Source organism: Chiloscyllium punctatum, chromosome 15 (genome assembly GCF_047496795.1).
Source record: "Chiloscyllium punctatum isolate Juve2018m chromosome 15, sChiPun1.3, whole genome shotgun sequence".
NCBI lineage: Eukaryota > Metazoa > Chordata > Chondrichthyes > Orectolobiformes > Hemiscylliidae > Chiloscyllium > Chiloscyllium punctatum.
Genome location: NC_092753.1, coordinates 55,302,197 through 55,317,981, shown reverse-complemented (window position 1 = coordinate 55,317,981; position 15,785 = coordinate 55,302,197). Strand labels below are relative to the sequence as shown.

The 15,785-nt window shown below is 40.1% G+C and overlaps 1 protein-coding gene across 1 annotated transcript in view; it reads left to right on the top strand.

The window, feature by feature from the left end:
- dipk2b (divergent protein kinase domain 2B) overlaps window positions 1–8,517 on the top strand; it is a 42,537-nt gene extending 34,020 nt beyond the window's left edge. Inside the window, exon 5 of the mRNA XM_072585173.1 lies at window positions 6,588–8,517. Within this exon, the coding sequence (XP_072441274.1) occupies window positions 6,588–6,934 (347 nt within the window). The 3' untranslated portion in view covers window positions 6,935–8,517. The remainder of the gene's footprint in view (window positions 1–6,587) is intronic.
- The last annotated feature ends 7,268 nt before the right edge of the window (window positions 8,518–15,785 follow it).

Sequence of the window (15,785 nt, the reverse complement as noted above, 5' to 3'; positions counted from 1 at the left end):
TGATAGTAAAAGGAAGGGTATGTAGGTCAGTTTGATCTTAGACTAGGATAAAAGGTCGGCACAACATCGAGGGCTGAAGGACCTGTACTGTTACATGTTCTATGTTCTACGTTCTAATTCTTTCTTCAGCTTGACCCCTGACCTCACATCTTCTGACCTATTCATTAATTTATTCTGGAGCACAGTACTGAAAGTCTGTGAAAAGCCAAATAAATTACATCCACTATATGACTAATATCTACTCTGTTACCACCTCAAACAATAAACAGGATTGGTTAGGAAGTATTTCCTCTTTTGGAATTCATGCTGACTATACAATATTTTAGGTTTACTTTCTAAAACATCCTTCTGTTCTCTTCTGTTGGAAGGATTCTACTATTTTCCTACCACCAATGTTAAGCAAAATGGTTTATCGAGTTTTCAGAAGATTTGTAGCTCAGGTTGAGGTACTGGAGGTAGGTTTGCTCACTGAGCTGGAAGGTTCATTTTCCGGTGTTTCATCACCATACTAGCTAACATCTTCAGTGAGCCTCTGGATGAAACATTGGTGGTGTAGCCTGCTTTCTATTTATGTGTTTGGGTTTCCTGGGGCTGGTGATGTCATTTCCTGTGGTGACATCATTTCCTGTTATTTTTCCTCAGGGGGTGGTAAATGGGATCCAAGTCAATGTGTTTGTTGATAGAGTTCTGGTTGGAATGCCATGCTTCAAGGAATTCTCATGCAGGTCTCGGTTTGGCTTGTCCTAGGATGGATGTGTTGTCTCAGTCAAAGTGGTGTCCTTCTTCATCGTGTGTAAGGATACTAGTGAGAGAGGGTCATGTCTTTTTGTGGCTAGTTGATGTTCATGTATCCTGGGGGCTAGTTTTCTGCCTGTTTATCCAATGTAGTGTTTGTTACGGTTTTTGCAAGGTATTTTGTAAATGACATTAGTTTTGTTTGTTGTCTGTATAGGTACTTTCAAGTTCATTAGCTGCTGTTTTAGTGTGTTGGTGGGCTTGTGGGCTACCATGATCCATGGGATCTGAGTAGTCTGGCAGTCATTTCAGAGATGTCTTTGACATAGGGTAGAGTGGCTAGGGTTTCTGGATGTGTTTTGTCTGCTTATTTGGGTTTGCTGCTGAGAAATTGGCAAGCTGTGTTCATTGGGTCCCCATTCTTTTGAATATACTGTATTGGTGATTTTTCTCTGTTTTGCGTAGTTCCTCTGCTGCAGTGTGTGTTGGCTCGTTGAAATAATGTTCTAATGCATCTTCGTTGATGGATGTTGGGATGATTGCTTCTGTAGTTCAGTATTTGGTCTGTATGTGTTGTTTTCCTGTAGACGCTGGTTTGAAGTTCCCCATTGGCTTGTTGGCTCCACTGTGACATCTAAGAAAGGCAGTAGTGTAGAGACTTGAACAAACAGCTCTGCAACCATCCAACCTAAACTTTGGGTCCGCTAGGTTAATGACACCTTTGTCATCAGTATAGAGGAAACCTTCAATAACATCAATAATACTCTTACTGGTATAAAATTCACTAAAGAGGAGGAACAAACAATGAACTGCCATTACTCACTAATGCAACAGACCGTGAATGGACAGACACAGTACAACAAGCCATAGATTTTAGACAGCGACAAACACAGAAAATGAAAATACTAGACCTGCAGAAAAAAAACTCGACAAACTTACACAAAATAACAGCTGACACCACAGAAGCATGGATTTAAAAAAAAACTTATCTGACCGATCCTTAACAGATACTGAAAAAGCCATCTTAGTAAGAGGATTAAATTACTTCTTCCAGGATGCAGACAAGAAAGATTTCTTAGCAGCATTAGAAACAACACTGAAAGATAACCAACTCACAGAAGAAACCCAGCAAACCATCAGACAGTCACACCAACATCAAGCAGGAAAAAGGCAAGAAACATACTCAATACACAAGAAGGGAAAGTGCTAGAAAGACTTTTAAAAAATTGTTATTCTACCTGCAAAAGACACTTGACAGTCATTCTAAATCAAAGAGACTACATTGAGAAAGTGAACACACTACTTGCAGATACCAACACTTAACAACAAGTGGCGATAGATCTGACCCCATAGCTAGAGAACTGAATCACAGCCCGGCTCACAAAAACTTCAGAAATCTGAAGTAGTAAATAATAGACTTCCAAAAAAAGAAAACAGATGGATCCAACATACCTCGCTTCTATGAATTATCCAAAATCCACAAACAAGGAGCCCCCTTTGACCCATTGTCTCACTACCTGGAACACCCACTTACAGATTGGCCAAGGAGCTACACTAAAGACTTAGCTACACTTAGTAGAAGGCTCACACCACTCCATCTACCCCACCCAAGAATTCCTGAAGACCAAAGACACCAAGATAGAAGATGATGAAATAATGGTCTCCTTTGATGTAACAGCCCTGTTCACATCCATCAACATTAAACTGGCCAAGGAAACACTGACTACACTATTAAAAGAACCAAAGACACATACACCAAACACCACCAACTTCATTAGCAAGGACAATATCATCAAGCTAGTGGACCTTACCACCCACTTCACTTTCAACAACAAAACTTGCAGACAAATCAATGCAACACCCATGGGATCTCTGATATCAGGGTTCTTAGCAGAGGCAGTAATGCAGAGAATCTAACAAACAGCTCTGCCAACCATCCAACCCAAACTTCGGGTACGTTACATGGATGACATCTTTGCCATCATTAAAAACAAATTAGAGGAAACCTTCAAGGCCATCAGTAATACGCTTACTGGCATAAAATTCACTAAAGAGGAGGAAAACAACAACAAACTGCCATTCCTAGATGTCACTGTAGAGCAAACAGCCAATAGGGAACTTCAAACCAGTGTCTACAGGAAAACAACACATACGGACCAAATAGTGAACTACAGAAGCACTCATCCCAACATCCACAAATGAAGCTGCATTAAAACATTATTTCAATGAGCCACCACCCACTGCAGCACAGAGGAAATATAAAGAGCAATGGAAAATCACCTATACAGTATATTCAAAAAGAATGGATACCCAATGAACACAGTTCGCTGATTTCTCAGCAATAAACCCAAACAGACAAAACACATCCAGAAACCCTAGCCACTCTCCCTTACATCAAAGACGTCTTGGAAATGACTGCCAGACTACTCATACCCCTTGACATCATGATATCCCACAAACCCACCAACACACTAAAACAGCAGCTAATGAACTTAAAAGACCCTCTACAGACAACAAGCAAAACTAATGTCATTTATAAAATACCGTGCAAGGATTGTAACAAACATTACATTGGACAAATAGGCAGAAAACTAGCCACCAGCATATATGAACATCACCTAGCCCCAAAAAGACATGACCCACTCTCACTAGTATCCTCACATATGGGTGAAGAAGGACACCACTTTGACTGGGACAACCATCCATTCTAGGACAAGCCAAACAGAGACCTGTATGAGAATTCCTAGAAGCTTGGCATTCAAACTGGAAATCTATCAACAATCACATTGACTTGGATCCCATTTACCACCCCTGAGAAAAAGAACAAAATGACACCACCATAGGAAATGATGGCATCACAGGAAATGACATCACCAACCCAAGGAAAGCCAAACACGTAAATAGTAAATCGGGCTACACCACCAGTGCTTCATCCAGAGGCTCACTGATGGTGTTACCTAGTATGGTGATGAAATGTCTGAAAATGAACCTTTCAGCTCTGCGAGCAAACCTACATCCAGAAAATGGTTTATAATTCCTTGGAAATGTGCTTATCATTCTTAAATATAGGAATTATATGACCAATCCATCAATCCTCTGACATTGTACCTTTCTCTAATCTCTTATCTAGATTATTTTAAAATGCATAACTGCAATTCATCCAAATATGTTCTCTTATTATCCAATACATTTGTTCATTACATCCTCTTAAGATCTTCAATATATTTCTCAACATTCAGCTCATCATTCAATATCAGTTGATCTGACTGGCAAACACAAAAGATTCTCCATCATTACAGTTATACGATCTTGTCTGTCCCTTAAAGCCTGAAACATTTATAAATTTCTTCCTTTTTAAATTTCTCTTTGCACCCAAGTTGCTTTGATTTTTCTCTTAAACGCTTTGTGTTATCTCATAGTGTGCATTCCTCTACAGTCTATATACTTATCTTCACCTTGTTCCTCAATTGTCCTTTATGCCTTTACCATAGGATCAACCATGTAGGGGCTGTAGTAGGCCCTTCAGCCCATCAACTTTGCTGTAGCACTCAATGAGATCATGGCTGATCTGATCATTCTCAATTGCACTTCCCTGGCTTTTCCCTGTAATCTTTGATCCCTTTACAAATTAAAAAAAAACTAGTCATCTCAACCTTGAATAAACCCATCAACAAAATCCATGACCTTCCACAGTAAACAATTCTACAGATTCAGTATTCTCTGAGAAAAGAAATTCCTCCTCACCTCGTTTTAAATGATCTGAGATTATTTCCTCTGGTTGTAGACTCTCACACAAGGGAAACAACCTCTCCACATCTCCCCTGTCGTGCTCCTGAAAAAATTGTGTGTTTCAATTAGGTCACTTCTAGGTTTTTCTAAACTCCAATGAGCACAGGCTCAACTTACTCAACCCCTCATCTTCAGAAAATCCCTCCAACATTTGAACTTCTCTGCTTCCAATGCCAGGATATCTTTGTTGAGATAAGGGATCCAAAACTATATACAATATTCAAGGTGTTATCTAACTAGTGCTTTACATAGTTTCAGAAATATTTCTTTCTTTATACTCCATCCCCTTTGAAATAAAAGTCAACAGTCAATTTGCCTTCTCTATTATCTGCTGAACTTGTTTGCCAACTCTTTGTGATTTGTACGTGAGGACTCCCAAATTTCTCTTCTTTACAGCTTTCTAGTCTTTAAAATTTAAATAACATTCAGCTCTTCTATTCTTGCTGTCAAAGTGCATAATCTCACATTTTCCCACATACATGCAAGTGACGTGATTCATTTTTGTAGGAAGAATGCGGAGAGACAAAACAAATAAAGGGCACAATTCTAAAGTCAGTCCAGGAGCAGAGGCACTTGGAAAATTTCTCTGCACATTTCTTGTGTGCAAAAGTCATTAAGGTGACCAGACAAGCTAGGATAGCAGTTAATAAACCATACAGTACCCTGGGCTTTATCACTAATGGCTAAGACAATAAGAGCAAGGCAGTTTATGTTGAACTTGTATAAAGCACTAATTCAGCCTCAGCAGGAGTATCGTGCCCAGACCTGGCTGCTACAATTTAGGGAGACGTGCAGGCATTGGAGATAGCGCAGGAAAATAGTGACAAGAATAAGGAACTTCAGTTGCGAAGATTAATTAGAAACTTTGGAGTTGTTCTCCTTGGAGTAGAGAAACCTGAGGGGATATTTTATAGAAATATTCAAAACCATGAGGGGCCAAGACAGAGTCAAAAGGGAGAAACTGTTCCCACCAGGAGAAGAATCAAGAATAAGAGAGCACAGACTTAAAGTAATTCACAAACGGAGCAGAAATGACAGAAGGAAAAGCATTTCTGCACAATGAATGGTTAAGGTCAGAACATGCATTCTGTGAATGTGTGGTGGAGGCAGGTCAACTGAGACCTATGACAGGGAATTAGACAATTAATTGAATTGAGATTATGAGCAGAGCTCTGGGAAGAAAGCAGGGGAACGACCATAAGTGAAAAGTTCATTTGGAGAGCCAGTGCAAACATGAGGGGCAGAATGGCTCCTTCTGCTCCATAAACATTTGGTGATTTTATAATAAACAAAGCATTCCCACCTCCTCTTTTACTCTATTTTCTAAACATATTATACTTTGCAATGTTTAATTCCAAGTTCCAATTATTTTTCTGCACCCATGTCTCTGTAATTCCTAATTTAGATGGTCCCACCCATTGTGTAATGCCTCTAGCTCCCCTGTTATTTCCTGGCACACTGCCCAGGGATGGTAGAGCCTGTGGGTGAGATCTCCAAGGTCAGGAATAAGTGTTGCGGTCAGGTGCTTAGTGCGTTCCCACTGCAGAGTTTTGCCAGTGGCAAGGCAAGGGGAGGATAGTGTCGAGCTCTCACCTCACCAAGGGAGGGCCCAGTGACAATGTTCTGTTCTGGTTGCAATCCCAGCAATGGTTACTGAAGAGCTGCCAGCCCTCCGACAGCCTGCCAGATCTTGGTGCTGAGCTCTCCCTCTGTAAAATGTTGGGAATCCAGCCAGGGTTCCAGCAAACAGTCCAGGCAGAGTTATCCTCACCTTTCTGAGCTTGCAGTTAGGCCAGCACTACTCTGACAATATCCCAGCAACTGTGTGCAATGCTGTGCAGACATTATAAACCATTGTGAATGCACAATCTGTGTTCATAGAAATGCTGGTTTTGTGGAACTAAAGATTCTTGACTCATGGAAGAGTTGCTTCTAACTTTGTTCCAAACCGTGTTCATTCAAACCATTAAACACAAGCTCAACAGATTTGAACTGGCAATTATTTTACTGCAAATTTTATCAAGCATTATGATTTCTTCACATGTTATGCAATGTTCCTGCAGATAAAGGATTTGTCCATGAAATAAATTGGAAAAGAGATGTGTTCTCTTGTTTGGCTTCCAACTGTGAAATGGAACTTACACCTTGTGGGAAGATCAGTGAGGCACAGAACTTCATCAAGGTGTGCAAAGACCTACTCCCGAACCTACTGACAGACAAATTCAGGTCTTCTCCAGCTCTCCAGAAGCAAATCAACACATTTCTGAAGCTCTGCAGTGATGAGTTGCTCTCAACCAATGTTACCCTGCAGGCAGCTGATCAGCTTATGGAATTACTAAAATCCCATCAATCCTGCGATCCTCATTTTGAATACAGGTATCCAGAATGTAAATATATTAAAGGCTACTGAGACCCAATTTGCTTTCATAGGCATTTTGTTTCTTCAGGTCAGAGTGATTCTGGTTGAAGGGTTTACTTGAGCTAGAACAAATGATCGGTGTTGGTTATAATTGTGTTTCAATATGAATGTCATTTAAACAATTTACTGTGTCTGTGGTTACTTTACTGGACTGATAATCCAAAAGTCTAGAATAATAATCCAGGGAACATCAATGGAATTCAATTTCCACCATACCAGTTGGAAAATGTGTATTGTTTGTGGAATGGCTGGATGTTATAAAAGCACATGTCAATAAAACTGACCATGAAGTTGTTCGGTCATCAGTGAAGCTCAGTTGGTTACAGAGGAATGTTTTATAGAGACAGAGCCATGGCATCTTGATGTTTGGCCTGTCTGCAATGCCAGTCCCATATCAATGGCTTGATTTTTAACTGCAAGCAAACTGATCAGCCTTATTCAAGGTGATCGATCCCAGTCTTACTGGCATAGCATATATCCTGAGTATGAGTTCAGGAAATGTCAGCTCAACTCAGTCAGAAGTATTGTCCCAGATATTCCAAGGAGCAGCAATTGCAGACAGATTGCCACTCTGCTTCTACTTGCTTACGTTAGGACTGAGCTCCAAATTTCTCATGTCCAGTTCCCACCCGGTTCCTTCAGGAGTGTGGATTATACCTGATATCCAACAGTTAGCTCACGAGTGCAGGGTACTGAAGGGACATCAAACCTCTTCCACTTACACACTGCAGTACCTGCTGTTATGACATGGGGTTAAACCAACCCTCCCAGCTCATTTAAACCAGCAACACAGAAAAGATTCACCCTGTGCGATAATGTTAAAATTTAAGAAGTTAAGAACCATCCCAAAGCTCACCATTTAAAGTTAAAATTAACAACTTTTTTTAAAAAGTCTAACAGAGAATAATTAACTAACAACTATTCACAACTACTTTCTCTAACCTATTTTTTTACTTTCCCTTCTATAACAATAGTCCAATAAAACCCCCCAATTAAGATTTACCAAAAATTCAAATTCTACAGCCGGCTGTCAAATCTTCTTTGTATCTTCCTCTGTTTTCTTCTTCTTAGGGATTTAAGTTTCACAGGTCATTGATAGATAAAGGTACCTTTAAGAGACCTATTCTGTGGACAGTCTGTAGATGTTGGTGGCTTGACAGTTCTCCTCCCCACTGTTCAATTGTTCTCAGTCTTATACCCCCCCCAAAGAATCAGATTGTTTCATTGGTTTTCAATATATCAATATCCTAAATTCAAACTTGATTGGAGACTGGTATTTTGGAGTATAATTTAAACTGATTGGCCAAATTCGAATTTGATTTTGTCTCCAGACAACCCGGCTAGTACTAGCTGTTCTGAACCAAAAGTACATCGTAAGTTCTCCAGCACTCTGTGTGCTTCTCTAAGTCTTTGCGAGCTTTCAACTTTCTTACAGGTACAGTACCCCTTACACCTTCATAACACACTGCCATTTTCTGTCATTTAAATGCCCAACAGCACAGACAGCCAATGATGGCAGCTTCTGTGAAAAGTCAGGTATAGGAGGTTTGAGTGCCAGGTAGGGAAGGTGGCAAGTTGGGGGGGGGGGGGGGTCACTAGTCAGATGGAATAGCTAGGGGTGAATGGTGAATCAGGGAAGTCAGTTTATGGTTACTCTGGAATTACATTACATTTCTAATTCATTAACTTTCCCATCCAACTAATACACTTAAGTGAAATACTTTGAATGGTCTGCATTTAATACATTACTTTGGTGGTGGGATTCGTGATGCAGGGGGTTTGCTGATAAGAATCTACAATTTCCCGGGCAGTTTCCTTGCAGTTTTCCATGTCTGGGATTCCACCTTCCTCTTTGTGGGTTATAGCTGATATCCTTTCCAACGCAAAAACACAATCAATGCATCCTAATAGTAACTTACTGCCCGAAAAACAGGTTTGAAAACAGTGACATATAAATTAAAAATATACTTTCAATATTATCATGGAATCACCTCTGTCAACATTCTTGATAATGGATTCAATCAGCCAGGAAATAAATTAACATCACAAATCAAAAGACCTTGAAATATATACAAAGACCCTTAGCCTGGACAAATCACTATTTAGTTTTTCACACTGTACATTTCTAACTGCGGATTGCTCAGACGTTTGAAAAGATGTACATTGTGCTAGTGAGTACATTGCGCTCTTATTTCTCAGTTCCACCCAAATAATTTCCCTAGATGTATTTCTAGGAATATCCTCCCTCAGTACAGCCGTAATGCTATCCCTTATCCTACCTTGTTCGCTGCTTTGTTCCTGCCTGACCTGACTTTTCCCATCTGTACCAGTCTCAGACTGATGTCTTTCCTATCTCCATGGTCTCTTAAATCCTCCTGAGCCAGCTCCAGCAAATCTTCTTGCCAGTATATTAGCCCTCTTCCAATTCAGGTGCAATCCAACCTTCTTATATGGATCATATCAACCTCAGAAAAATCTCCAATGATCCAAAAATGCGAACCCTTCTCCCCTGCACCAGCTCCTCAGCGCAAATACATCTGCTCTATCCTTCTATTTCTACCCTCACTAGTTCGTAGCACCGGGAGTAATCCAGGTACTATTACTCTCGAGGACCTCCTTTTTAAATTCCTGCTTAAATCTCTATATCCTCCCTTCAGAATCTCATCATTTTCCCTTCCTATGTTGTTAGTTCCAGTGGGCACAGCAACCTCCTGCTGGTTCCACTCCTTTTTGAGAAATTCTGCACTCTCTCAGAGATATCCTTGATCATGGCCTCAGGAAGACAACACACTATTCTGATTTTTCATTGCCGGCTGCAGAAATATCTGTCTGTGCCTCTGACTAGGGAGTCCTCTATTATAATTGATTGCTTAGAACCTGACGTATCCCTCATTTCATTAAAGCCAGTCTCAGTATCAGAAACTTGGCTGTTCATGCTACATTCCCCTGAGAGTCCGTCGCCCCCTACATTTTCCAAAAAGGCATACTTAGAGTCATACTGACAGATGTACAGCACAGAAACAGACCCTTCTGTCCATTATCAATTCTGTCCTTCATCTATCAAATCAAATAGGCTACACTCATTGAAGATTTCATCTGATAGGATCGGGATTGGAGGTGAATTTAGCAAATGACAATCACTTCCATTACAATGTAACTTACTGACCCTCATTTGCCTGTAATGGGTGATATTTCCAATAAATTAGGTGTAAGTGCTCCCCCTTGTGGGGATGTGGTCTTTGTTTGCTGGTTATGATCTTGGAGACCTCACTGGGTTCTCCTAAAGCCTATTGGTTCTCATGTCTGGAACGTGCTGGTTTATGTGCTTTGAATCTGTAAAACAATCTTACAATAAAAACAGATCCATTTGAAAGATTGCAATATTACATATGTTCATTAATAAAATACTAAATTCCAAAGCTGAACATATGGTTTCATATGACTTACTCTGCTGGTGGTTTAAAGTGCAAAGAGATGGAAAAGGGGGAAATCACTTTGGAAAATACATGTAAATGGAATGAAGGCATGTTCAATTTTCCAAAAAGATATTTTTCAAAAATAGGAGGGAAATTACAAACCAATGAATTTACTGTGAGTGATTGGCTGGGAGTGAATCAGTGACAGACATGATCTGACCATTTAGTGTTGAAAACTGCACAACTGACAGCCAGTGTAAAGATCACAGCATGGCCTAGCTGGTAACATAGTTACCTCTGAGACTCTGGGTTCAGGACCCCTGCAGAATTGAGCATCCAAAAAGAATAAGGCCTGTAGCCTGTAAATATTTATCCTATTTACCTTCAATCTGAAAATAATGTAAATTTTAGTCAAATTAGTAGCTATCACCAACCAATGAATTTACAGTTTACCTGCAATGTCACTCTTTTATGCTGAGGCCCTAACTTGAGGGGGGGGGGGGTTCAATTTATCCATGAGGAGACAAGCAGAAAAACACTTCTTCCTCCCTGCACCGAATTCCCACACTGCCTCCAAATTGTCTGAACTATATATTCACTTGGGCTGTGTTGCACTCTGGATGTGATCTCTTCTTCCTGACCATACAACGCTTTTTGTTCTCTGGTAGCAGCAACTTGTTTGGCCACTCATGCTCACAATTTCTGAGTATGAAAACGTCAATAGGATAAATGTGCTCTATTCAATTCATAAAATACAGAAGCTTTGGCAATATCCACCAATTGCTTACAAATAGATCCAAACACAAGCGTTAGAGGTTAACTCCTGAATCATTTGAGCAAAGTTGTGACAGAAAAAACATTTTTAGACGTTTTTGTCACAAGAACAGAATGAATAAATTTTTAAAAAGCAAAAGAATGTTATACCTTTTCTGAAGTAAAATTGAATTAGATTGATCGTAAAGACAAAGTTTTCATCTTTTGAAAAAATAGACTTGACATTATTTAACACTATGCGATACTATGAACAATTTGCTTAAACAATTAGTTGTTCGGTCAAACGGATAGAGAAAGCACAATGCCTTCTCTTCTTCAGGCAGCTCAGGAAATTTGGCATGAGCATAAGAACCTCAGTGATTTCTACAGATGTACCATTGACAGCATACTGTCTGGGTGCACAATGGCCTGGTATGGTAACTGCTCTGCCCAGGACCATAAGAAATGACAGAAGGTGGTGCGCACAGCCCAGACCATCATGGAAGCTAACCTTCTATCCATGCACTCGATTTACACAACTCGCTGGCACAGAAAGGCTGCTAACATCAAAGATCCATCACACTCCAGTAATGATCTCCTACAACCTCTGCCATCAGGGAGAGGATACAGAAGCCTGCACACACACAAGTAGGTTCAGGGACAGCATCTGCCTGGCCATTATTAAACTAATGAATTGACTCTCTCGCCTCAAATAATGCTGATCTTGTTAATGCTGACCTCGCCTAGCACACGCCATGGACAACGTAACCTATATGCCTCTAAGCTTTTTTGATCTGTGCATCCTTGTTTGCTATGATCTGCTTGTTATGCTGGTAAACAAAGCTTTTCACTGGAATATGGTACACATGACAATAAATCAATCATCAGATGAGTGCCCCGGTGACTCAGTGCAAGTGATCAGAATTTGATTCCACGCTTGGGAGACTGCCTGGAGTTCGCATTTTTTTCCCCCTTGTCTATGTGCGTTTCTGCCCACAGTGGAAAGATATGCAGAATTGGTAGATGCAGGTGGTGGTAGTGGGTGGTATGTGCTTTGAAAGATCAGTGTGCCGAATGGCCTGCTTCCATACTGTAAGGATTCTATGATGAACATGAGTCAAAAGAGTGTGGCGCTGGAAAAAGCACAGCAGGTCGGACAGCATCGGAAGAGCGTGTGTCGACTTTTCTGACTTGACCCTTTCAGGATGTGCCATGCAAAGACATTGCAAACAGAAACGGACTCAAAAGAATGAACGAAATTATTTTGCTTCAAAGCTTCTAGGTTCATTACTGTACGTTTCATCTGTTGTAAAATTTTGCGCGACCTCTTTCATAATCAAAAAAAAACCCGCTTTTATACCGCCGCTATTTCTATTTTAAGGTTAGTAACGCATGATGGGTGCCGTTGTTGCATAGCTCCTGTAAGCGGGGCAGGGGAAGGCCAGTTGTGTCCTTTCGACATCTCATATTTTCCGCAGAATCATATTATTGCTCGATTTGTTTTTCCTAATGAATATGGTTTGCGCACTTTTTGCAATATATATTTTTTAAAAAGACAGTGATCTTAAATAAGCATATTATAGTCCAAAACATGTTTGCTGGTTGCACCATTTCTTGAACAAACAAGTTAGAATCTTTTTCTGTTAAGTTGAATGGACACATTATTTTATGATAACTATCACACAACTGAAGCGTGTTGATTCCAGGTCTGCACTGTCATCCGATCTTAAGTGTCAACGAGAAATGACATGTACGGATTTTGACTTAAGTTTGCGGAGATCTCTTCCACAATTCACTTGCCAACAATTAGCAACTTCGACTCAAATACAAAGTTTTATCACGAGTGTGCAACTTGTCAGCACACACGCCGTCACACGACAAAAATATTAAGCATTGGGTCGATGCAAAAGATATTTACAAGAAGCGGACTTGATTTGCCTTGTAGACTTTGGTCGATGCAGTACGTTGTGTTGTGAAACGTTCATTAATTGAAAAGACAGAGGTGTAGTTATTACAGAACTCCAGTAGATGGAAGTAGTGTAGAACTTTATAGTACAGCTCGATTCACAGCACATTTTCACGCAGGTGATTTTATGTAACTGGAATCTGCAGCCTCATTGGCCTTAGGCTTCCATTGAGATTTACTAAAGAGCATGGACAAGGGTAGTTAAATACAAATAGGTGAAAACTACTTGCCAAAGATGTAAAGACAACAAAGAATAACGCCATTAGTGTATTTTGTACGATCTTTGAATGCAAACACTCTAGGCCACTTCAAAATGGGTAGAAAGTTTTTGCTTTACTTGTTAATACTGTGAAGACTGTAGTCAAATGCAATTGTATCAAATCACCAGTGACCTTAGGCAGATCATGTAATAGAAAATGAAGTCTTTCATAGCAACAGAACACGACCTTGTTACCTACACACATATAAAGTAATGCAGCGTACTACACATTATTTGCCAATGTGACTATATTTTAGTTCACGGTCACCTTCAAGGACAATTCAGGATAGACAATAACCAGTCTTGTCAGCAATGCCCACATCCCATGAGAGCTTCACAAAATCTCGGAAAATCATCATCCCCAATGTCCCTAAAGGCCCCAACAGCAAAAAAAAGCAAGAATGTGATTATCATTAGTCAACATAATTTAAAATTGATTTTCATATTTACTAATTGTACATTTTTACGTTTTCTATGCAGATAAAGCTCATTAGACCTTTATGTCTCCTAGTGACAGATTTATTGAAGACCATTTTTTCCCTGCACTTTGCTATACATGCCCCTCTTCTCAACAACCCCTACCCCTCACCTTCCAAACTCCCCATATTCTTGTGCTTTGATGCTTCCCTAATATTGGACACTGAACAGCTTTGCAAGTATGGCCTACTTTTTTTTAAAGATTAGATTACAGTATGGAAACAGGCCCTTCGGCCCAACAAGTCCACACCGACCCGCCGAAGCACAACCCACCCAGACCCATTCCCCTACATTTAGCCCTTCACCTAACACTACGGGCAATTTAGCATGGCCGATTGTGGGAGGAAACCGGAGCACCCGTAGGAAACCCACGCAGACACGGGGAGAATGTGCAAACTCCACACAGACAGTCGCCTGAAGCAGGAATTGAACCCGGGTCTCTGGCGCTGTGAGGCAGCAGTGCTAACCACTGTGCCACCCAACTTGTTTAGTTGTGAACAGCTGTGATCGGATAACAATTGCAAAATAATTGATTGAGTGAAGAAATACAGTAACAACCAATTTAGGATGCTGTGCACTTGCATGTATTAGAATCTAAATTTATTAATGCATAGGGCCTGATTCCTTGCAACAGAATATTTATATACACACTGCAGCTGTTATAACTCACCAAAATACGTGAAAATTCTCTGGTTTGTTAGTTAAGGCTTTGGCCTGATAAATCAGTCAACTTGCCTGGTTTAAAATTTAAACAAAGTTTAGCAAGAAGCAGCTATCAACAACTAGTGTATTCCCCATTGAAACATTTCCATGAGTTCCACTTGCCAAACAATCTGAACAATGTATAAGTGCTGTCCTCCTTTACTTTGGTACTTATGAGTTACCCTCATAGAATAAGAGATATACAGCTTGGAAACAGACCCTTCGGTCCAACGTGTCCATGCTGATCAGATATCCTAATGTCCTGTTGAGCACAAAACGCTGCAATAAAATCTCTTGTCTTTCCAACTATACTTATATATTACCAAACAACTTGCAGTCCTCCAGAACCAGCCTCTTATTTGAGAATGTGCAGCATCCTTGGATTTACCCCACCCCCCAAAGTCCTGGTGGCTGTTCAACTACAGGTTAGCCAACCTACCACGTCCATTCATTTTCAGCTCATTTCATTTCAGCGGCTGCTATGGTTTTTTGGAAAACTCGCCAGAACAGGTGTGGGATCACAAGAACAAAGATGTTTGTATTGCTGGCTCTCTTATATGATTTCCAAATACTAAGGGTATAGGAAGTCAGCTAAAGCCAAAACTTTATGCCCGGTCTTACTTCAAACCAAGTTTCAATCTGTTATCCAAATTCTCCAAGTCTGGGAAGTAAGTAAAAGTGGGAATAAAGAATAGAACTGTGGAACTAAAGAATGGAAAACAAGAAAAATGATACAGAATTCAAGTGCAAGAATTAAATGAGGCCAAAATGCAAAGTAACATGAATGGAACTGAGAATGCTAAACAGACCAATCTAAAGGTCTTGTGCCTTAATGCACACAGCATTCACAATAAAGTGGATGTATTAACCATACAAATAGATGCAAACAGCATTCACAATAAAGTGGATGTATTAACCATGCAAATTAAACAAATCAAAGTTTGGATTATGTAGACATGACTGCAAGGTGACCAGGGATGGGAACTAAATATTCAGGGTTTGTCAGTTTTTAGGAAGGACAGACAAAATACAAAAGGCATTGGTACAGTTGGTTACAGAGGAAACTAACACAATAGTGAAGGAGAATATTAACTTTGCTGAAGTAGAATCTGGAATCTGCAAAGCTTAGAACACGAAGGAGCAGGAAACACTAATGGGGGTGGGGCACAAAGAGTGTACAGACACTGAAGTGATATTTGAAGGTATTAAACAGGAAATTTGAGATACAAGCAATGAAGTACAGATGTAATTTTGGGTGATTTTAATCTG